Below are 25010 nucleotides of genomic sequence, written 5' to 3' on the forward strand. Positions count from 1 at the left end.
CTCTATGTTCCCACTAATTTTTTGCCACTTTGGTCTAGTGGTTAAGGAATCAAGCTAGAAACTGGGATGTGAGTTCAAGTCCCCCCTTAGCCATGAAAGCCAGTTTTAGGCCAGTCATGTTCTCTCAATTCAACCTACCTCACAGGATTTTTGCTGTGAATAAAATAGGTGTCTTTAGTTATTTGTGAAAATAATAAAAATGGGATACAAATAATTTTTCATTACTGGTACACGATAATTTTTAGAGATGTTCCAATGAATTATTTTGGTGACTGTATTATGTGATTGTTTACAATCAGATTAATTTGGTCTAGAGAAATGCTATTCTTCAAAAAGAATAGTGAGAAATTGGAATTAGTGGGTATAAGATTGTGAGAGGTTGGGAAATCAAGTTGTGTGAAATGATGTATTTAAAGAATTTTGAAGCACTTACAAAAAGTGAAGATTGACCAAACTAAATGGCTATATTTGTATTTAAAGAATCTGGTAGCATTTAGCCTACAAAAAGTGAAGATTGAGATAAGGAAACAATCTTTAACAATCTGAACAATTGTCACATGGAAGAGGGGGTGGATTTACTCTCTATTGCATCAGAGTAAATTTTATATTAACACGCTTGAAGTCACCAGGACATACTTTTGAAAATCCTTGGACTCAAGAGGCACATGTTCTTATTTCACACAATTTCTATAATAATGGTGCTTTACAGTTTTTTGTCCTAATCTTGTGTCTCAGTGTAAAATTCTGGAAATTACAATCCCACCTTACCTAATTAATGAAAGGCTAAGACATTCTTTCTTATTGAAAATAAACAGAAGAGCGATACAGAATTGTGCAAAGGGGGGGAGGAGAAACAAGACGTTAAATGGGAATGAAATACAGAATTATGGCACATAGGGCATAGCCTTTACTACATGGACTAGACTAGAAGACCTCCAAGGTCCCTTCCGACTCTGTTATTATTATGGGATTTATTTATTTAGAAAATGTATTTGCCACCCATCCCCTATCCAACGATGAATTAACAAACCACGCCTCCTTTCCTCAGTACAAATCTGAAAGGCAAAGCTCGATTTCTGCATTGCAGGCGGTTCACTAACCCGTTAATAAGAACCAAACCTTTTGGCTCGCTTTCGTCGCAGAATGATGACGCGACCAACGCCATCTAGGAGCAGCTGATTCAAGTCCTCTCCCAGAAAGGAAGGGCGGGGAGCTGGACGGAGCCGGGCCGATGACATGAGGCGGCCTCGCCGGCGACGCTGGACTTTAGCCGGTGCCGGACCTTCCGCCTCGCGACATCATGTTCCGACGCGCCAGGTTTAGCGTGAAGCCCAATGTCCGGCCCAATGCTGCAGGGAGAGGCGGGAATAGTGGAGGCAGCAGCACCAGTTCAGTTGTCCCGGCGGTTGTCAACGCCGCCTCCGCCGCCACCACAGATGCCGACGGTCAACATGACTCGGCGCCGACTACCTGGTCTTCTACGGCCGAGGACACTTCGATGCCCCATCCCGGTGACGCTGCCGCCTCTGGAGATCTTCATCCGAGCGGGGACAGTAGTAACAACAGTAGCAGGTAAGTGAGGTTTGCTTTTAGCCTCTCGTTGATGCTTCTTCTCAGAGCTTCCTCGTTTCCTTTTTGAGATGACTTGAGAGACACATGGGAAGTTAGATCTGTGACGCTCGTTTTACTACGGTGTTTGAGGACCGGGCTTTGAGGAAAGCTTCTCTTAGTAGAGGTTCATAATCTTCTGAGTCAGCAAAACTCCCATCTCAAAGAGATGTGTGAGAGAACTTTAGGTTTGTGTTGTCATAACTCAGATGCTTGGACTCGAGTCTAGTGACTTGATTCTGTAGTGTGAACATTGCAGAGGAGTAATTGGCATTAAATAGACTGTAGAAATCCTACCAACTTGCTGTTCTCCTATAGAGAAATTTTCCAGGTATAGTGATGATGATGATGATGATGATGATGCAGCAGTGGTGGGTTCTAACCAGCTTTACTACCAGTTCTCTTCATGCATGCGCTTCGCTCTGTGCAAGCGCGTTAGGAATCTGCCCAGCTGAGGTGCGGCAATCCACTCTACCGCACCTATCAGCTGGGCAAAAAAAGAAGAAATAAAAGGTAGGAATACCCAGCTCCCGGACAAAGAGAACCAGTTCGGTGACATCATATCATCACCGCTACCGGCTCGGCCGAACCGGGAGGAACCCACCACTGTGATGCAGAAGCATTGCATTGGCCAAACTCTGATCCAATGATAGTATAATATCTAAACTGTATTATCGGTCACCTGTGCAATGAATAATGCTGTCAGTACGTTCATAAACTTGAGCTGTGTTGTTTTAAGTCCCTGCCAATCTTGTAAGTCTTTAATAACAGCTTCTTATAGAAAATTAGATCACATGTACAGGTAGTCCTTGATTTACAACAGTTTATTTAGTGACTGTTCGAAGTTACAACAGCACTGAAAAAAGTGACTTGACCATATAAATTTAATAAGTAAAATAAACAGAACAATACAGGTAACTGTCATTGCTGCAGTTTAGGGTGCCTTTGGATTGTTGCAGCCTTGATGTGGACTTTATATATAAATTAATAAAGTAATGTCTTTAATTTGAAACTTGTTTGTTTTTTTTTTATTTAAAAAGTTTTACAAATACATTTTCTCCCCAATTCCCCCCCCCCCCCCAACCCTCCCTAACCCTCCCCTCCCCCCATGACTTCCTCGGGATAAAATCCAAATCAAAATTACATTTTTTGAGACTTAAACCCCTCCACCCCCTGTGTGCTATTTATATCTTCATAAAACTCAGTTAATCTATCCCTACATAATACATTCAGCTAAAAGCTATCTGATATTTCCTAGTTTGATATTTATTCTGCACATAATCTATCCACTTTTTCCACTCCCATACATAAGTCTCTTGAGTTCGATCTTTTAAATATGCTGAGATCTTCGCCATCTCTGCAAAACTGGCCATCTTCAAAGTCCATTCTTCAATAGTGGGCATAGCATCATTTTTCCAGTATTGACCTATCAATAATCTCGCTGCTGTCACCATATACAATATCAGCTTTGTTTCACCCAATGTAAAACCCTTAACTATACCCAATAAAAACAGTTGTGGAGAAAACTGAAGTTTTTTCTTCAGAACATTTTGCATAACCCACCAAATTTTTATCCAAAAAGCCTTCGCTTTCTTGCAGGTCCACCATATATGATAATATGTAGCATCTAAACAATCACATCTCCAACATTTTGGTTGAACATTAGGATACATGCACGATAGTTTCTTAGGATCTAAATGCCACCTATAAAACATTTTATAAAAATTTTCCCTCAAGTTCTGCAACTGTGTAAATTTAACATTCTGGACCCATATTTTTTCCCATGTTTCCAGCATCACTGGTTCTGCAAAATTTTGCGCCCACTTTATCATGCAATCTTTAACCAATTCATTTTCCTAATCTCTTTCTAACAAAACATTATAAACCCTCTTAATATGCATTGGGCCTTTCTCTTGTTTGTTGTGTGAGATCTCACATTAAATTATATCATATGAATAAATTACAAATAGAATTGTTCTTTTGATTTGTTTAAAATGCTTGGTGAACTTTCAGACAGAAGGGCTTGGTCTTTCTACTGTTCCTTTGAGGCTGCAGTACTACACACACACACACACACACACACACACACACGGAAGAGGAGAGACATGAACACTCATATATATACATATGCAAGATATCCCAGTTAGTAAGTTTTATCCTTGTTTTCAGGCTCAACTTGAGACTCATTATCTAGCCTCATTTAATTTTTGATTAGTATAGGGATTCCTGTTAATATAAGTATCAGTTTCACTATCTGCTGTTAATGCTCCAAGACATACAGAGTAAGTATTGGGTTACAGATCTAATTTTGTACCCTTTATCTCATTACTTTATGGGATAATCCCATTTAAAAAATAATATCTAAATCTATTGGGGGAGGGGGTAAACTGGACATCACAATATTATTATTTTGGATCAACTCATGTCTGAGGAAGCAATTTTTTAAATTCAAAATTATTACATTTAATATATGTGTGTGTGCATTTTTTGAGGGGAGAGTTAAAACAATTTGATTTACATCAAGGAACTTTTTGGCAGAATATTCAATTAACACTGAACCAAATACAGCTGCTGCTTCTGAAGCTCCCCAGAAGTTAGAGGTAGTGGCTGCTAAGTCAGTAACTCTTTTAACAAGTTGATGAAATTGATTTTAGTTATTTATGTAACCATTAGCATGATGAGCTTGAATGCTGTACTCTGATAATCATTGAAAGGTTGCATTAAACAATGATAATTTTGTTTCCTATAATCGTAAAATGAAATTAATGTGATTTAAAACTTTGTATATATTGATGCTTCAGATAATGTTAAATGAAGTTTGATTACAATCACACTGCCATTGGAGATGTAATTTAGGAATTGGTACATTAATCCATATGGTTGGGTCATTTCCTATGATTGTTGGGTTTGGGGCTGACATCAACAAGATTGTTAAATTCTAGATCAATTTCTGAATGTTAAAGATGTCTGTGTTCTACTTGGCTATAACCCCAGTATTTGAAATTCACCAAAATACCAAGAAATGTGCTTTTTCAAGCATAGGATTGACTCAGATAATAACTCTGTAACATTAAAAGGAGAAATCAAACTAGCCGCAAGAATTTTGATAATGTGTTGCTTGTAATTTATCAGTTTTCAGTACACATTTAAAGATATGATCAAAATTATTAAAATTCTGTTTATTAACATTTTTCTTTTTTATTAATCTTATCATAATGATACCATACTTTAATGTTTTTAAAAGTACTTCTGCATTTCAAAATCAGATCACAAAACAAAAATAAAATAGATTAATTAGTTTATTAACAGAGATGTGCAGGATTGAATTATTGCTTTATGATATATTTTATATATTTACATGGAAGTTAATCTCATTGATCTCAGTAGTAGTTATATCTGAGTTGGTACGTATAAAGTTAGATTGAAGAAACCCAAAACATTTTCAGGACAATTTATTACATAACTATCCTTCTGAATTCATGAACCTGCATTGTAACATTGTAGTATTGTGTTACTTTTCTACTAGTCATGGCATAAATATACCAAATAAACATTTGTTGATTATACAAGTAATCTTCAACTTACAACCACAACTGAGCCCCAAATTTCTGTTGCTAAGTGAGACATTAGTTGAGTGAGTTTTGCCCCATTTTATGACCTTTCTTGACACAGTTATTAAGTGAACAACTGCAGTTGTTGAGTGAGTAACACAGTTGTTAAGTGAATCTGGCTTCCCCATTGAATTTGCTTGTCAGAAGGTTAGAAAAGGTGAGCACATGTTGCTGGGATACCGCAACTGTCATAAATATGAGTTAGTTGCCAAGCATCTGAATTTTGATCATGTGTCTGTGAGAATGCTGCAATGGTCACAAGTCTGAAAAATGGTCGTCACTTTTTCAAAGTTGCTGTTGTAACTTTGAACTGTCACTAAATGAACTGTTGTACGTCGAGAACTACCTGTAAACTTGTGTTTCTGGGAAATTTATTTATTGATCTATATTCATTTTGCTATAGAGTCCTAATATATTTGTTTAGGTCTCAAGTTTAATCTAAGAGCATCAGTATTGCTCTTAGATTAAGAATTAATATAGTTAATAAGAATTAACTATAATATAGTATAATTATTTATATAAACTATGGCATACCCATATTTCCCCAAAAATAAGATCAGGTCTTATATTAATTTTTGCTCCAAAAGATGCATTAGGGCTTATTTTCCGGTTAGGTCTTATTTTTTTGAAGAAATATGGTAAATGCGTTCGTCTGGCTGACGATCTTAACTGGGGCTTATTTTGAAGGTAGGGCTTACATTACAAGCATCCTGAAAAATCATGCTAGGGCTTATTTTCCAGTTAGGTTTTATCTTCAGAGAAACATGGTAATTACTGAACTACCTTTCAAAAAAATTCTGTCATTATGTTATTCTATTCTATTAGCTAATATTTCTCTTAATTTTCCAGAAATGAAAAGACTAGTGATAAAAGTGGAGATGGAGACTGCAGGAAAAATGCCGAAGGATTTCCACAGAGAAGAAAACGGATATCCACTATGCCTAATCTTATAAAACCAAAAATTGTACCTCCACCTCCTCCCACTGTTGATTCGTCATCAAAATGCTCTCAAAAACAAGGACCTCACTCTCCTGCTTTTAGTAACTCTCTGTTTCAAAAAGAAACATCTTTACCTGAAAAAATTGATGTGGAAAATTCTCTCAAGTCTTCCATATTCCCTGAAAAGAAAACTTCTGCTCCTCAAGTGCCACAGTTTTCTCCATTTAAAAAATCTGCTAGTAAAGAACCCAGCCTGTGTATGCCAGCTCAAAGAAGTGATGAAGCCCTTCCAAAGAACATAAGCTCGCCCCTCAAAGAAAGACCCACCCAGGAAACATTGATGGAAGAGGAAACAACGCAGACAAAATCTGCTTCAACAGATAAGAAAAAGATTTGTTCAGATCGTGTGAAAATTATCAAAACTCAGAAGCTAAGGAAGATGCTGAAAGAAGAATTGAATAAAGAGAAAGTACAGTATTTTTATAATTTTAATCTGAAGTTATCAGGGAAGGAAATAGAAAGAGTTCTATCTTGTTTTTTGGGATGAAGTATCCTATAGTGAATCAGAACATTGATTTTTCCAGCCTGATATTTTTTCAGTACTGAATGGCAACATTTCTTAATTCTAGAGAGTGATTAGGCACCAAGTCGTTGTTGACTCCTAGTGACCACATGGGTAGATCTTCTCCATGATGATCTGTCTTTAACCAGGTCTTACAGAGAGAAGATTTTTTTTTTTATCATTATCTGGAAATAATAGATTTCATCCTGTGACCTCTTGCATGTAGATCTTAAGCCCTACTGTTGAACTAAGGCTGTCTTCACTTGTGAGAAGTGAAGAATCTCTTGTTACAATATGGAAGTATTACAGAAAGTATCACTGTAAACTAGCGAGATCTTTGGCAGCTTGTACTATACCAAGCTATTCTAGGTAGACACTTGGTTTTGGATTTCAATTTCTGCCATGAGCTCTGGCTGTCATGGTCAGTAGCAAAAACTCTGAGGGTTCTAATTCTAAACATCTGAAATATATTAAGCTGCCAGCTAAGCTCTCCAATGCTTCTTAATTTCTGTCTGATGCTTCTGGTAAATAACGGGGATTTAAGTCAATGTGTGATCAGTAGGCTGTGACCAATTGGTCGATCTTACACATTCTAATTCTGTCTTCCATCTAAATTAGGTGAGGGGGTGCAGAAGGTGTATTGGTGTTTGAATATGGTAGCGTAAATTGTATGGTAAATTTTCATGTAATGGTAATTAGTTATGGTTTCATTATACATTCACATACATTTTTAAAATTTAAACTTATATTGTGTTTTTCTGCTTCTATCTCTCAACATTATAAAATGTATTAAAATAATTAAAATAATAATAGCAGATAAAGTTACACCAGCAAAAAAGTAAAAATAAAATAAAACAAGCTAGCAACTGAATATGACAAGTAGAAAACTCTTAAATATATACAAATGATAAAATTTGAAACAAGATTTAAATAAAAATCTATGGAATGATAAAACTATATTAATTTATCTTTCTAGAAACAACGGAAATTTAAATATCCTATAATCGAAAAAAATATGCCGGAAGATCGCTCCAAAATGACTATGAGAGATTTTATTTATTATTTGCCTGAAAATAATCCTATGAAGTAAGTACATATATTTTTTTGTCATGTTGGTACAAATTGTTTTTATTAATTCATTGGATCTACATGCTCTGTATCCTCTAAAGATCTTAGGGAGCCTTATATGGTTTCTCACTCATTCTTTTATCTTAACAACAGTTTTGTTAACTTGGGCTCCCAGGCATATAGCACTAAACATCTGAGACATTAAGTCTAGTAGTCCTTTACTTATGAAATATTGGCTTCTAGATGTTTTTCTACAGTATAAATTACTAATATGTATAAATGTTGGTTTCTATAAAACTGCATCTGTATTCTAGCCAAATGAGTAGCAATATAATAAAATGTGTCTAGGAACTTTATCAAATTGTTACAGGGCAAGATTTATTGAAATTAATGACACATTTTTGGTTTTGGTATGTATAAAACATTTGCATAATTTGTTTTTTATTCTTTGTTGAAAATTTGGTATTTCTAAATAAGTGGATTTAAATCATCTTGTTATCTGTTGTTTTCAGGACATTATTGTTATATTGTGAAATCTGAAGTGATAGTTATGCTTTATTATCTTGATTCACTAATTGAGAAACCATGTAGATTTACCTTAGTTCAATCTTACTAAACTTTACATGAATAAATTAAATTCAATTTTTGTGTGTAAAAATGTATACTGTAGCATGCTAGCAATTAGCACAGTTGAATACACAATTTAATTGCATTTGGACTATGCACTATGAAATTTAGAATTTTGCTGGATTAAATGAATAATTAAGTATGCACTTTTCAATATTTAATAGGTCTTCATTCATTGAAGAGAAGAAAACAGAAAAGACTTCTACAATGACCCAAGCAAAAGAGTAATTTGTTTCTTTTTTGAAATAGTATTAATGAAATGTATGATCAGTAATACATTTGTAAAAAATAAAAAATGTGTTTGCTTAATATTGCTGAAATTAAATTATTGGTTTAAAACATAATCCTAATAACCAGTTACAGATTAATTATGTTGTCCTTTTGATGAAATCCTGGTTTTATTATAATTAAAAATCAGGAGCATGTCGCATGAATTGATTCTCAGCTCTATAATCTCCCTTTTGCTCCCTCCCTCCTTCCTTCCTTCCTTCCTTCCTTCCTTCCTTCCTTCCTTCCTTCCTTCCTTCCTTCCTTCTCTTTCTTTCTTTCTTTCTTTCTTTCTTTCTTTCTTTCTTTCTTTCTTTCTTTCTTTCTCTTTCTCTCCTCCCTCTCTCCCTCTTTCTTTCTTTGCCTTTATTACTTTATATTAAGATGGCAAATATACATAAAACTCCCTCATCATCTTATTATTTTGCTACTGTAAACATGTAACCATTATTTTTATACAGTGTAATTTAAGCAAGTTTAATTTAATTCTGAGGTAGCATTCCTAACCCAACATTTAAGTGCTGATTTTCAGTGCTGTGTTAGAAGTACCTGAGGATTAATGCATAAATAATTCCATAATATGTTTAATGGGGGAAAGAAACATTTGAAATCAAGAGGAGGTCAGCTAAAGAATAAAACCTATCATCCGTTCTCATATCCAGTGCCTAGGCCATAATTTACAGCTGGTGGTATTAAATTTATGTTTGTATAAATATGCAATTATTAAATAAGATTCTGCTGCAATCTTTTAGGTATAGGTGCGTTAGTTAGGGTAAAGAATATGAACATACACCCCAAGGAAAGTTATACTCCAGCTAAAAAAATGAGATAGATGTAATGATTCTTGTAATGATACTTCTTTTTTTTGAAAAGTAAATATGAAAAGAGCTTAGTGCTATTTGAACTGTTACTTCTCCAAATTTCAGGCCTGAAGAAAAAATAGTTGCTGATCATGAAGATGAAAATGAAGACGATGATGATGAAGAACAGGGAGGAGGTGGAGGAGGAGGAGGGGAAGATGATGGTTCTCTTTTAGTCCCTCGAGTGAAAGTTGCAGAAGATGGCTCAATTATTCTGGATGAAGAAAGGTTAGGTTTTGCTATCAGTCAATTTGTGTTATAAAATTGGTGCCCATTTATAGAAGTGCTTAATATTGGTCAAGATATTTTGGTACTTGAGATAAGACTTCCCTCATTAGGATTGACAGTGTATAAATAAAATCAGATATTAATTCCTGCTTTAAAATATCCCCCTTTTCTGCTTGCTTTTTTTTTTTAAGATTTATATCCTGTGACTTATATTGTAAATCCCATCTTTCCAGTTTGGAAAAATGTTCAATAGGACAATTATGTATTTCCCCCCAAGAATATTTCTTATACATGTAATCATTGTCCTGTGTCTGGAGGGAGAGTTTCATAATCATCTATTTATTTATCATGGAAAGATAATGTAAAGTGAAACTAAATATTAAAGAGCTGCTTTAGCAATACTGAGGGCAAAAAAAATATCTTTCATCAATTTCTCAGTGTTTCTTGGACATTTATATATTTTGCTGTATAGGTAGTCCTTGACTTATAACCACAATTGAGCCCAAAATTTATGTTGTTAAGTGAAAAATATGTTAAGTGAGTTTTGCCCCATTTTATGACTTTTCTTGCTACATTAGTTAAGTGAATCACTGCAATTGTTAAGTGAATCTGGCTTCCCCATTGACTTTGCTTGTCAGGAGGTTGCAAAAGGGGATCACATGACCCCAGGACACTGCAGCCATCATAAATATGAAGCCGCATCCAAATGTAAATCACGTGACCATGGGGATGGCTGCAATGGTCATAAGTGTGAGAAAAGGCTGTAAATCACTTTTTTCAGTCTGTTGTAACTTTGAACGGTCACTAAATGATCTATTGTAAGTTGAGGACAACCTGTATTTCAAAACAGGTCGCAAATTTTCTCCATTATAGTAAGACAATTGTTCCTAAGATTATAATGCTTCTTAGGGCATTTTTTATATAATTATTTTCTTTTTGTTGTTCCTATTTAGTTTAACTGTAGAGGTTTTAAGGACAAAAGGACAGTGTGTAGTGGAAGAAAATGATCCCATCTTTGAGCGTGGTTCCACAACAACATATTCAAGCTTCAGGAAAAGCTATTATACTAGACCATGGTCAGAAAAAGGTATCTATAATTTAGTGCTATAGGCACAGAGGCATATTAGGTATATAATATGTATCTTTCAGTGTTTGTCAATGAAGGATATATGCAATTTAATAGATAGTTATAGATTGCAAAATATATATGAATTATATTTACTGCCAAAAAGTCAGATATCAATAGAAGAATATATATGTAGCTAAGGTTTGAATTTTGGAGTTGGTGCTGTTTGAGTTTGGTTGCTATTCTGCAGACATTTCATTACCCAAGTAGGTAACATCATCAGTACTATTAACTAAGGAATTTTCTTCCTCTTTAAATATAATAGCTCACTCTATCAATGTTGCTGGGTGTGTGATTTTTCTCAGTGGTAGTTCCTTGATTAGGGCATTTATTTTGATTGTTGTCTGGTATCAGTCCCTGCTTATATGGATGTTGGTTCCTGGAGGGGATGTCTTCTTGTCTTTTTTGTTTCCTTCTTATATTTTGTCTCTTTTGAATGGTGTGTACATATGTCTTATTGATACATATTGATGACTGATTTGTCTGAATGCCAAGTTTCCAGGAATTGCCCAATACAACCACTTGACCTACATTGAAACACCTGGAATCATTGACCTCATCAATCTCTGCATCACTGCCTACTTTCAGTCTGATTGATGCTGTATATTGACAAATCAGAGGCACACCCATGGAATCACCACTTATAGGAGAAACTGCAATATAGTATCCAGAAACTATACCCTAGGAACTACCAAGAAGATAACCATACCCACATGAATATTGGCAGGCAAGCTTCTGAATATAAACAGGGAGCAAACTCCATATTCACTTGCATTAATATTGTAATGTAGCTGGACAAAAAAATACCTGCAAGCAAACAACCAAGTTCAGAGAGCACCAAAGACTCCTCAGTATCTCAGACTGGCAATTTCCTGTATTTTTAATGAGTTATACGGAATTAGAAATAATGCTTCTTGAAATAATTCATCAGGTGATTTACAATTGGGCAGTTTTTTCATAGATCAATATTAGGATTAGTGTGTGACTTTCCAGCTCTAGTTGGTGAATTTGGAGGTATATAGTTCATTTGCAAAGATGAACATGTGAAGTGAATAATTTAAAAAAATCCTTTGTGTTTAGAATATTTTAAAAGTTCAGTTATTCTTCCATTAACTGAAACTTTGAGAAATGACCAAAGTAAGGGCCTCTTCAACGCTTACTAAAATGTACAATTCATGTAACAGATATGATTAGTGGCTTAAAAATAGGAGATAATTCAACACTATGTTATTTACTTTGTATGCAAAAAAGCCTCAGACGCCTGGATATGTCACCTTTTCTGTAGTAAAGGTGAAAGTGAAAGTAACAGCCAGACTCTAGATGAAGTTCTAAGTAAGGCAGATCACATAGTTTCCCAGTGTGAAATAAAGAACATTTTTGATTATTATGAAAAAATGATACTTTGATGTTTAGATTAATCTATAATCTGTTTATTTAAGATTGACACTGATATGTTAAAATGACAATTGCTTTAACCATATTTTATCTTTTTTTAAATTACAGAAACAGACATGTTTTTCTTAGCCATAAGTATGGTAGGAACTGACTTTTCAATGATTAGTCAGCTTTTTCCTCACAGAGCAAGAACAGAAATCAAGGTAAACATTTTCAAGAAAAAAATTAATAGGATCAACAAGATATTCTTTAGCTTGTGTATTTAATATTTTATGGTATCTCAGAGAATGTACCAGTATCCTTTTTTTTTATTAATTACATTTCTTAGTGCTTAATAAACATCATGTTGTCTGGATATTTAATTTGCTTAACAATACATATTACATTCTTAATCTCCACCCCTTTTTTCCAACCACTGATAAAATAGATTCCATGTTTGATAATATTCTGTATCTTCTTTCTGTTTCATTTTTAATGTCAGTCTGTCAATTTCTGCACACTCTAGTATTTTCTTAATTATTTCTTTATCTCGTGGTGTTTCTTCATTTTTCCAGCATTACGCAAATACAATCCTCGCTGCTGTCAAGTTGTGCAATATTAAATACATACTTTTCTTATCAAGTTTACCTGATATTATACCTAATAAAAATAGTTCAGGTTTAAAATCTACATGCTATCCAATCATCTTTTCTAGCAATTTATGTATTTTTTCCCAAAATTTTTTTGCCAGGCAGTCTTTTGATGTAGATTAATTAGTTCATGTTCTGTTTTTAGGCTTCTTATTTTTACTTATCATACTATCGTCCTTATTATTAGTAGTACTATTTCTAATAGGACTAGTATCTACTTATCAATACATTTCATTAGATTGCAGTTTTAATCATAGAGTTTTTTTCTGATATGAATTCAAAGCATTAACTTTGCTTTTGTTAAAGGTAAACTTGCTTTATGGATACTAAAAATTCTGTCTCTTACCTAGAAAACATATGAGAATAAAAACATGCAACCCTCTCCTTTCATTCTCTGAGTAGGATTAAGTATGGATTTAAACCAATATTATTTCTCAGTAAAGTAATTATCATGTTACAACGTTCTGTTTTCAGAATAAATTTAAGCGGGAAGAAAAAGTCAATGGATGGAGAATAGATAAAGCATTTAGTAAGTATTGGTATAGGCTATTTTTCTCCTTTGAAAACATCTAACATGTGCGTTAGTAAAAATTCATTGGACTGCATCTTCACAGTATGAATCTCAGGGTGAAGGGCTTATTTTATTTCTTGAAATTAATGAATATAGTGTGAGTAGAACTCTGATAATTGAGGGGAATTTTTTTTTATTCTTGTTGCAATTTTTCATGTTCCCTCAAAATCAGACCCTTGACCTTGTAGTATGAGGACTCCAGGATGAAAATGAGACCATTTTTTTCTAGTCTATTAGCAGGAATGGCCTCCAATGTACCATTGGATTTAACCTTAACATTTCTCAGACAGATATGCATCTAAGTACTACCGTACAATCTTCCTTAACTGTAATATTTACAAAATACTTTAATTTTAAATAGTTCAAATGTTCTCTAAATCCTGACACATTAAAAATCACACATTCATTTTACATTATTTTTTTAAATAAGCAAAGACTTATTTTAATAAACAGAACTAAAGTTAATGATATAGCTACTTCACTTACTCCATTTAATAAAGTATATATTGTGTTCAGTAACACTATCACATCATTTCTCTTTTGGACAGAAGAAAAAAGGCCCTTTGACTTCAGTTTTTTTACGAAACTCCTTGAGAAGGTCCTGGAAAATGAGAGGAAGAAGAAAGATAAAGATGCTGCAAGTCAGCAACAAAAAGAAAAAAAATCCAATAAGAGAAATTCACCAAGATCTCAGAAAAAGCGAAAAGGTAATTTTAATAATACTTAAAATTCTTGGAAAAGTCATGAATAGCTCCTATGCCATGTGGCATTCTGTTCTTTCTATACAAGGACAGTAGTTGTAGGACACTTGAACATAGAACATACTTGATTTTTGTGTGTCTGTATACCTTTGAGTCGGTCTTGATTCTTGGCAATTGCATGTTTATTGATAAAAGCAGAATACTTTGATTCTACTTCAACGATCCTGATAATTTTTGATGAAATATTTTGTATATAATACCAGACAACCTGTGACCTAGGTTATCATTTCTAAGATATTCTCTTCAGAATATCAGAAAAACAGATTGATCACGGATGGGCAAAAATATCAGTGGAAGTGGGAATGACTTTTGATTTCCTGGCAGCCAGTGTCAAAACCTTCCTTCCTTCCATTTCTCCTCCCCTCCCTCCTTTTTCCTTTCCTTTCCCAGCAGGCAGGTAATTAGCTGCTGCCAGGTGGAGAAGGGAGTAAATGAATGGTTGGCATGGTACAAGTGCAGAGGAACTGGATGATTTCTTCATTGTCTTTCTTCCTGCAATTTTCCCACAGGCAAAACTTTTGCTAATAAGGAGATGGCAAGGAGCGCAGGAGTGTCAGCAATTATATAAGTTCCTCCCTCATATGAGACAGATTGTGGGAAACTATCAGGGAATGTTGAGAATGAGGATCTCTTGACTGATACTGACAGCATGGTGGTAGTGATAAAGTGGCAAAAAAAAAAAAATCCCCAAATTTAATTAACTCCAGAGTGATGAGTTCTGGCATTCAGTAAGTTAGTCCATTTGGGGAATCTTTGTTGACAAAGTTTTGTTCTATGATGCAGTGTTTTACCCAACTGAAGATTGCAAAGTATCAAACATACAAAGAGTTTTAGTACTATAGAGATATATAACCTTGAGAAAAATGAAGGACATTTCTGTATAACTAAAACAATTAGCAATTTTGTGACCAACATTAGGAGAGCAGAAGATGCTGTGAGTTTATAAGGAGCAGCAAATGGAATGTCTCCATATTGTCCATGCTGTTTGAACAAGTTTATTTTTCATATTTGGAATACCTTTGCTTAATATTGTATACTTTGATAGATAAAGTTGTAAATGGACAGTCCAACCATGGTCCGGATGAACATCAGGATAGTAGAAGTTCTGACATGGAAATAGAAGTAGATGCTGAAACAGCTGAAAAGGAGAATGAAGAATCTCCTAGCATTTTGGAACAGGCAAAAGAGCAAACAGTTATTGAATCAGCAGTGACCAAAAAGAAAAGGAAAAGAAAGAAAAAAGATTCTGAACAAGAGACAGACAATCTTCTTGAAGAAAGAAATATTCCAACAGAAATGATGGAAGAAAAAATGACTAAAAAGAAAAGTAAGCTTTTGAAATGCTATTGTTATACCACTGAGATATTATGTCTTGATTTTGCTAATTTCTGAACTTTAATTCAATTTACCTTTTATTCCACTGGTACAAATCCTTCCTGGCCAAATTTTTACTTGGAATGCTGCCATTAGTGTAAATCACCTAATTATTTCCCTCTCCCCTATTTTTGTACACCATCCCGGGTGCCATTTTCCCTTTGTGGTGTACAGGCCCTCCAGAAGTCTCATAAATATTTGGGAAGAAGGCATGAGAGGGAAATGTTCTCTTCTGCCATCAGTATTAACTCTCTTACTTTTATCTGGAAGATGATTCATACCGAATCCAACCCATTACTTGTGGGGAAAAAAAAAGGAAAATAACAAACGGAACAATACGATAAACATTCCATTGAGACTTAGTTTATTTACATTGGAAGAGCCTGGCACAAGCAGAGAGTTTTGGTTTTGTACTGGAGGGAACTAAACATCTATGGCTTGATTCGCCTACAGTACAAACCATAATGTCATTGATTGTTTTTTGTATAAAGTGTTATGTGAGGAGGCAGGACAATACACAACAAAGCAGTCTTCAATTTCATTCAGAGAAAATGGTTACGGTACTGTGAATATAACTGTGGGCTCAGCTTCTATTTAATTATGGATAGGTTTAATAGTTATGGCCAGTTCGAAGGATTTTTAATGCATGACAATCTGTTCTTAGGGAAAAATATATCGTCTAATGATGAGATAAGTGGCATTCGGGAAGTTGGTGATGAACTGGAAGTCCCAAACAGAACAATCCCTGATGAAACTCTTATCATGGATAAAGAAGAATCACCATGCTGTATCAGAGTAAATGAAGAAGCGGGAAAAAACCATAGGTATAAATTATATATACATTTTATACTGTATCAAAACAGTCTTGCAAAGTACAGCACATTTTTATAACTTTATAAGACTCTCTCCTGTGTGGCTTAATTTTAAATGTTTCTTGTGTAATTTAAGAAACAACAATATATTCAGATTTAGTTCGGTAAATTATGCTGTTTTCAGCATGTTGTTGATGAAGCTATATATGAACTTCAATCTTGCTAGAATTTAGGGATGTTGAAAACTACTTTTTATTTGGATGAGGAGGAATCTGTGCCTCTAATAAATGATGAATTGACTATTGTGCACTACGAATAAATTTTCCTCTGATAACTTTTTCTCTAACTTTGACAGTCTGATTATATTAGGTAAAGGTTTTTTCTCTGTGAGTTTTGATTTTTACCTGTACTATGAAAATTAATGACTTTTTTCCCCCCATTGTTACTATGAATATATAGAACTGGTTTGTACATTAGTAAGGACTTAAAAATGGGAGTATCACTCACTGAACAATATAGTGTCACTTTGCTTGCTTGTATAATTTTTAAGATAAGTCTATTTCGTAGCTTACACATTATATGAAGAGAAAAATGCCATTAGTTCTTCATCAGTTGGAAAAAAAACGGAAAAATATATATTGCGTCCATATTATAATATTTTCAATATTCAAAAAAGTAAACTAGAACAAGAGGATGTTTCATCAGTTACTTCTGAGCACCATGTTGAGCAGCATTCGATGTCTCAAATGACTCCAAAAGAAAATATAGAAGATTTTGAAAGGTCCACTGAAGTCCAGGTAAAGTATTTATTAACTTTTCTCTGTTAAAGCTTGCTAATTCTCTTTATTTGAGGAATATTTATATTAAATCTATACTACAAATATGTCATTTTTAAAGACTTGTGCTCCATTCCAGCAAAGTCAGTGAGCCCAAATATTTGAATATTGATATTGGTTCTGACAAGGGCTCTTTGTGTTCAGAGGTAGAAAGTGGGAAAGCTCTGAACCTGCATTTACTGTATAGGTATATTGCCAAATTTTTGGTATTATTGGCTGCAATATGATTGGACTAGGATTGATTAAAAACATCCCATCGCTAATTTAATAGTACATCCTCCAGTTATTTCTGGCATTATTTCACTTTCAACCTTTTATTTTTCTTTTTACTCTTTTTTTCATACATAGACCTGGTTCATACATTGCATCATACTTGTTCATTTGTTATTTAGTGTATGTTAGGGTATGAATCCTTGTGGTTGATGAATCAAAATTGATCGTTAAATGCAAGATATAAATAAATCAATTGTGTATTTCATAATGAGATCATGCTACTTTGATTGCTTTGCAGAATGAAGTACCTATAAGAGATAAACTGGATAAAAATCAGAACGTGGCATCACAAAAATGTAGTGAAGAAATCATGTGAGTAAAAGTTGTTCTTCCTCCCAGAACCAAATGAGAACTTTTCCCCAACATGAAGTGGGGTAGAATGGCTTCCAAACAAGTTTGAAGTGCTTTGTTTTCTATATGACAGTTTAAGAATTAGGGCAATTTGTGGTATGGCAAAAGAGTGGGATCAGTTATTTGAAGAAAAATGTGTATGTAGGGACTTTCCTAATGCCTTTTTTTTAAATCCTAAAATTTTTATCCTGTTTTACGTGCAAAATGGATATTTCCAATTTATTTGCAGGGAAACGGATAGGGCAATTCCTGAAAAGCCCACACAGGAGGCGCAGCTGCAGAACTTTGAATCAGACTTAAGAGGAGCATCTGAAAAAATAGAACCTGTAGCATCTAACCCATTAATTGTTAAAGTTTCTTCTGAGTCACTTGTAGAAAATAAAACTGCTTCCATTTCTGGATCTGCTACAGAGGAAACATGCAATGCAAGCAGTGACGTCATAAAAGTAATAGAGTAAGTAATTTATTAGGGTTTGTTGCACAGTCAGCAATTAGCATTTAGATTAGATTTGGCATTTTTATCTACCTGTTGAGTCCTTACCAAGGGCTTAGGTTAGGCAGATGTTTGATGTAAAGATATTATCAGCATCCCAGTACTGCCATATATAAGGAGAGGAGAAGCTTGAACTTTTACCTACTTAAGTCCTTTGAAGATTCTGTCTCCTGGGAGATGGGAGGGGGAGACATTCCTGTGATCTGACGGAGAAGGGATGAGGAAAGTGGCTTGGAAAATAGCCAATGAGATGCAGAGAATTGGGGATCGGAAAGAGAGGGATTGGGGGGCAAAGGTCAGTACTGACCGCGAAAGAGCCAGGGACAGATCAATATGCTCAATAAAGAGAAAATTTCCTCAAAGATCGGCAGTTTGGAAATTCATTTATTTTGAGATAGCATCGAAACCTGACAGATATTGTTGCAAGATGTAAGCTATTCTAAGTAACGCTGCCTTTTGAAATTGATTGATGATGATTTATCTAAATGTTCCATTTCGCCTAAATCACTCTAGGTTTCAAACCAAGATTTTTTTACTCTTTTTTTCTGTAGAGAGAGTCAAAAAGCTTTTGTGGGAAAGATGGAAGTGAGAGGTCGATGGACGAAACCTAAACCTAATATTGGTAAAGTGTCTGGCAGAAAAGAAGCATCTGCTCAAGGCGAACTCAAGAAGTCTGGATCTGATAGTGCAGGCGAGAAGGTATTCATTAGTTTGGATTTATATGTGTTACTGAGGAACTGAAAGCTTTCAATTATCTCTCTTGAATAAAAATATTGTATAACCCACCATCTCATTTCATAGCACACTGCACAGAAATGTACAGTTAAATTTGAATCAGTGTAGAGTATGGTGATCAACAGTTTTTGCTTGAATGTACGTGAATGTTGAGTTAGGTCTTCCAGGATGTGTCACTAAAACAGAAATAATTATTGCAATTATTTTCTCTGGAATGATGTACAGTACAGTAACAGGACTAAAAAGGGACACAGCATGTTTTCTAAATTGTTTTTTAGAGGTTTTGTAAAATTCTTTATTTCTTTAAAAGAGAAGAAATATATTTTACATAATCCTGCTTCTACAATCTGGCTCATTAAGAAAAACAGAATAGAAACTGTATAAATAACCAGTGTCTAGATAAGGTCTGGAACATATTTTCAATTTCTTTTGGGAAGGAAAGATGTATAATAATAAAAATACGTTGGTTAATATTTTTACTTTCTGTACATTTTTAAGTCCTCCTTGCCATTTAGTTCTTTCTTTTGGCAAGAATAGTAATAAACATGAGGAATAGGAAGTTATGGAATGTGTTGAAAAGTCTCAGCTGCCAGTGTCATGTTTATTTGCTTTGTGAATGATCACTAGTCATTTTTCTAAAATGTATGACATGTATTTGAGATCAGTGAAAATTAATATTCTTAAGAAGCCAGCTAATTAAAATATAAACTTGAAATCTGGTAAAATAAAGTGTTTCTAAATTTTATATGATGGGAGTGATTTGTTTTGAAAAGGTACAGCCGTTCATTTTTTAATGATTAATTCTCAGAAAATTGAGCCGAATGATGCACCCAGCATCATCACAGCTGAGAACACTGAAACACATTGCCAGGGCTTGGATGCAGAATCTGCGTAAGTATGGGGAGAAGAACTCAGAATTTGGGCAAGGATTTTCTTCCTTATTAACTAATAATAATAGGAGTAGAAATGATTGCCATCTTTAGGAATTACTTCATTTTATCATTGCCTTTTCATGGTTGATTTTTTTAGGAATAAGAACCAATCTACCTCACAAGAAAGTAGCAAGCAAACTGTTCTCAAACCTGCACCATTAGCAAGGGGACGATTTCAGAGACCAAAACCGAATTTAGGAAGAGTTGCTAGAAGGCAAGAACTACCTGGAAGAAGCACTGAGGCGGAAAAAAATCCAAGCAAAGCAGGGACTGAATTAGCAAGTGAAGCAGTAATCTCTGAAAAGACTGTGATGCCAACTGAATGTAATGATTGTCAACTTCTAAATAAGAGTACCACCGTAAGTATGCTGTTTGTAAAACAATAACTAAATGTCAAAGACTGAATGAATTAGGTACCAACCTACACAAATTTCCTTCTGTGAAATATGTATTGTTTAAGATACCAGTGCCTTCGCTGCATTAATTTGAATTTCTTCTTAAACCATGGTATGTTTTCTCTGTATTTAAGGCGTGTGCTATATAATGATAGTTTAGTCTACTCTAATAAGTCAATCTGTTCTACTTACGTACCTATTACAGGTAGTCCTTGGCTTACGACCACAATTGCACCAATTTTTTCCATTGTTAAGCAAGGCAGTTGTTAAATGAGTTTTGCCCCATTTTACAACCTTTTTGCCATAGTTGTTAAGTGAATCGGTGCTGGTGTTAGATGAATCATGCAGTCATTAAGCAAATCTGGGTTCCCCCATTGACTTTGCTTGTGGGAAGTCAGCTAGGATGGCTAGAAATACAGTGATCACAATTATCCTGGGACAGTACAACTGTCATAAATAGATGCCAGTTGCAAGTGCTCCAATTCCGGTCATGTGACCAGGGGGATGCTGCAAAGCTCCAGACAACTCGCCACAGCCAACACATCATGGCTAATTTGCCGTGGCCAACTCACTGTGGGACAATCGGCACAGGACAATTCAACACTGTATTAATCATTTTATTCAATTACTTTTATTGGCAATAACACATTATTGTAACTCTTGTATTTCTGGATTGATTTCTTTTATTATTATTGGCCACGGTTACATTGAAATTAATTTAACTTTTGTATTTGTTCAGTTCTCCTGTGGCAAGTTGTGGCAAATTGGTCTCAGTGAGTTGGCTGTGGTGAATTGAGCATGGTGAATTGTCCCATTCTGGCAGCAGTGTACATAAGTGTGAAAAACAGTCATAGGTCACTTTTTTCAGTGCCATTGTGACTTCAAATGGTCACTAAATGAATGGTTATAAGTCAAGGACTACCTGTTTGTGAAGCATATACTGATATACTAAAAGCAACTCCTATAGATTGACCCAACTCTTGATTACTACAATCTGGAATTTAGAATCCTGGGGAACAGGTTAAACTGAACAGAAGATGGCCTTTATAAATGCTGACAATCCTACTCTCTACTTTTGCAGTGGATATAAAAACTTAATTCGTATATGTTGGATTTCTTTCTCTTACGTCAGCATTACTATGGCTGTGCTATATGTTTTTGAAGTGCATTAAGTTCATAATAGAAGAACAGCAGTTCAGTACAACTGAACACCTCTGATAAAGAGTTTTTCTTTTGTTGCTATTTCATTGTCCTTTTTAAAAAATAAAATACAGTACTTGTATTATCTAATATGTGAATTAATAACTTTTAAAAGCTTTGCATTCTCCTCTGGGCAAATTAGCCTTATTCTAGCTGATCATTTTTCTCTGTAAACTATTATACCTCAGAGATTTAATCTTTTTCTAGGATGCAACAACTCATGAAGCTGACACACCACAGTGTGAGGCATTAGAAAAAAGAACAGTTGTCAGCCATGAGAAAGTAGGTGGAGCACATTCAAATCAATCTCCTGTGAAGAAGCCAATAGAGTCTGAAAGTTATACACTACAAAATGCCTCTTTGTCACTTGATATTACAAAGGATGTGGTAAATCCTGCCAGCAGGTAGGCGTATTTTATTTTAAAAATGGAGAACAAACACATAAAAACCCTTTTTTATAGGGAAATGCATAATACCTGTCTTTATGACATAGCCTATATATAGCACAGGGCTGGGAACTAGGGGCTCTCTGTGTCAGCTTCATACTGAGGCTCAGACCTCTACATACATCAATCGTTATCCTGTCTTTGGCTTAATTTTGTGGAGGACTACATGACTCAGCTAGCTACATGTTTCATTGCCTCAAGAAAATAACTTTAACCCAATAGTGGATCATCCATCGCAGTGCAGAAACTGTAGGCATATTTTGTATATTATCTATGCTAGCACAGAGGAATCTACAGCAGGGAAGTCAAAACAGTTAACGATAGGTGCAATCATGCAATCAAAAGCCTGCCCCTTTTTAATGTGTGCAGTATTGCCTACTTATAAAAGAGGCCTGGATTCTACCATGTATTTGCACTGGCCATCTTGATTTTACCACCGATTCTGCTGCAGTTCAATTTCTTGGTATTTTCTTCCTACCCCACTGAGTTAATGGATACATGACTGGCCTTTTAAGGGCATTAGGATACAGCCGTGATACAATTACGTAATACTTCTTTCTAGAGCAGGACCTGCTGGTTCCCACTTGTGATTCTCAGTTCTTAACACTCTCAATGTTGTATTTCAGCTCCCATCAACCTTACATAATGGTAAATGGGAATTGCAACCCAACAAAAAAGGAGGCCTGCCCTTGTTATAGTGCATGAATTATTTATCCATGTTGGCTATATAGTGTCTAATGATGAGCTTAAATAATGGAAATGCTCTACATAATCTTTCAGGTACCAAAAGATTCAGATTGGATAAAATTACTAACAATTCCCTATTCCTGCAACAAAGGGAGTTTAGGACCTCTCCTATACCAATTCAAATCCAATTATATTTCTAAGCTAGGATAAATGTTATTCTAAGTAGCAGAAGCTTCAAGACAGGAGTTCCTCTAGACTTACCTGAAGAGCACATTGTTTTTTGTCATCTGAAGGCTACAGTTAACTTTGGATGGCTTATTGAGACAGTCTAAAAGTGTTACAGAGGATCAGTAATAAGTACTGGAATCTGTCAGAATGAAAACTAAATTTGATTTATATTTAATATTAAGAAATTTGTTCATTCTCCAATTACAAATATAACAATTACTCATTTTTGTTGCATTCAACAGTACAGTTTGATGTAACTTTGAATCAAAAGCTGAACCCCAAAGTTTATGAAAGTGGCATGCAATTCTAAGCTTCAAGTTGGACATTTTTTAACCAAATATGCATTAGCACTGTTTTGCCTCCAGAGTCTTCTCAGTATTAGTTACAAGCTGCATAGAAACATTTTGTAGATTTATTAGAATCTTAACAAGTTAATTGCAACTTTTGTCTGTCAGAAACTCATCATAATTCTTTTTAATAAATTAGATATTATTATAGTGGACACTCCTATCTAAATGTTAATTTCTATAATTTTTAAAATGTCAAAGTCTAAAATCTCCATGAACACAAAAATTGTGTTTTTCTAAATTATAGTAGTCATGGGTTGATTTTTTTTCCCTTCGTTAATCAGAGATTCCAGTCTTCAGGAAGAAAAAAAAGATAATACTGTTGAAATAGAGCATTCATTGGAGAGTTTGCAATCAAGATGTAAGAAGAACTTAGAAAATGCATCACACAGAGAGGAATTGTTAAACACAGTACAACCCCAATTGGATACTGCAGAAAAGAGTGAAAGTGAATGTAGTGTCACCTCTAATCTAAGTGTAAGATTAACTTTGTATTTTGTTGCTTGTAATTACTGTGACTTGTTTTATTTATTTTCTTAAATTTTTAAGCCACCCTTTTGGAACAATTTAAGGATACGTAAGAGCATTTAAATTTATGGATTTGTAATTGTGTGTGTGTGTGCATTTCACAAAGTATCCTGGCTCAGAAGAGGCAGTTTTTTAAAAACCTTTTTAAAAGGTAGCAGATTGGGATTATGTAAACCTCGGAGAGAATGTCCCAAAGATCAGAACCAGCAACAGAAGACACATGGTTCTGAGGATCCATAGCATAGATTGCTTTGTTGATTGGACATAGAGCATGCCAATCCTGCCAGTTCACATAGGAAAATCAGAAATGAACAAAGAATGGCAATTCTGTTAGTAACTAGGCACTAATTCATGAAGGGCTTTATAGATGACAGCCTCTTGAAGTGCAATTGGAAGCCAACTGGTAACTAGAACATTTTGTAAAATGGTGATGATGGACAAACTGGTGCACAACATGGATCTGTGCGAAGTCCCACCGACCTATGACTTTGGTGTCAGCTAGGGTTTTTTTAATGTCAAATGTCACATATGTCAGGGTCTGGAGAACTGAAAATTATTTTCTAATTGCTTTTCCTGAAATTTGTTTCTTGTGTGTTGCACTATTTTGCAATTTCAGAATTTTAAGTGCTTGCATCATGCATTAATTCTTGAATAATTTTATATATTCTATTGGCTTTTTTCCACAAAAGTTTCGGAAGTAACCATGGGTACGCCCAAGTTGTCACAAAAAAAGAGATATAGAGACAAAAGCACCACTGTGTTATAAGTTATGTCCCTTTGATATTTGTATGTTGAAATTTGTTTCTTGTGTGTTGCACTATTTTGCAATTTCAGAATTTTAAGTGCTTGCATCATGCATTAATTCTTGAATAATTTTATATATTCTAGGAAGCAGTAAAATCTAAAACCTTACCAACTTCAGAGGAATGTACTACCAATGCTCAAGAGGAGGTTGCAACAAATGAAACCCATTTGTCTCTCCAGAATCTTCCAGGACTTAAGAATGATGCATCAAATGAGATTTCACTGGAACCTGATACCCAGAAAAATGAATTAGTTGGGTAAGGATACTGTGGTTATTAAGACTCTTGATATGAATTTCTTTTGTAAGTCTTATGACT

General features: G+C 34.7%; 1 protein-coding gene across 1 annotated transcript in view; it reads left to right on the forward strand.

The window, feature by feature from the left end:
• The first annotated feature begins 1236 nt into the window (after nucleotides 1–1236).
• BDP1 (BDP1 general transcription factor IIIB subunit) overlaps nucleotides 1237–25010 on the forward strand; it is a 48630-nt gene continuing 24856 nt past the window's right edge. The window contains exons 1-20 of the mRNA XM_070938804.1: nucleotides 1237–1572; nucleotides 6069–6627; nucleotides 7697–7806; nucleotides 8580–8639; nucleotides 9609–9770; nucleotides 10724–10857; nucleotides 12400–12494; nucleotides 13395–13449; nucleotides 14040–14198; nucleotides 15298–15579; nucleotides 16291–16450; nucleotides 17115–17235; nucleotides 17786–17859; nucleotides 18128–18352; nucleotides 18943–19090; nucleotides 19935–20017; nucleotides 20156–20417; nucleotides 21861–22057; nucleotides 23646–23838; nucleotides 24778–24950. Of these exons, the coding sequence (XP_070794905.1) occupies nucleotides 1301–1572; nucleotides 6069–6627; nucleotides 7697–7806; nucleotides 8580–8639; nucleotides 9609–9770; nucleotides 10724–10857; nucleotides 12400–12494; nucleotides 13395–13449; nucleotides 14040–14198; nucleotides 15298–15579; nucleotides 16291–16450; nucleotides 17115–17235; nucleotides 17786–17859; nucleotides 18128–18352; nucleotides 18943–19090; nucleotides 19935–20017; nucleotides 20156–20417; nucleotides 21861–22057; nucleotides 23646–23838; nucleotides 24778–24950 (3524 nt within the window). The 5' untranslated portion in view covers nucleotides 1237–1300. The remainder of the gene's footprint in view (nucleotides 1573–6068; nucleotides 6628–7696; nucleotides 7807–8579; nucleotides 8640–9608; nucleotides 9771–10723; nucleotides 10858–12399; nucleotides 12495–13394; nucleotides 13450–14039; nucleotides 14199–15297; nucleotides 15580–16290; nucleotides 16451–17114; nucleotides 17236–17785; nucleotides 17860–18127; nucleotides 18353–18942; nucleotides 19091–19934; nucleotides 20018–20155; nucleotides 20418–21860; nucleotides 22058–23645; nucleotides 23839–24777; nucleotides 24951–25010) is intronic.

The sequence above is a fragment of the Pituophis catenifer genome, unplaced genomic scaffold, assembly GCF_029215685.1.
Source record: "Pituophis catenifer annectens isolate HBS135680 unplaced genomic scaffold, rPitCat1.0.hap2 SCAF_2, whole genome shotgun sequence".
NCBI lineage: Eukaryota > Metazoa > Chordata > Lepidosauria > Squamata > Colubridae > Pituophis > Pituophis catenifer.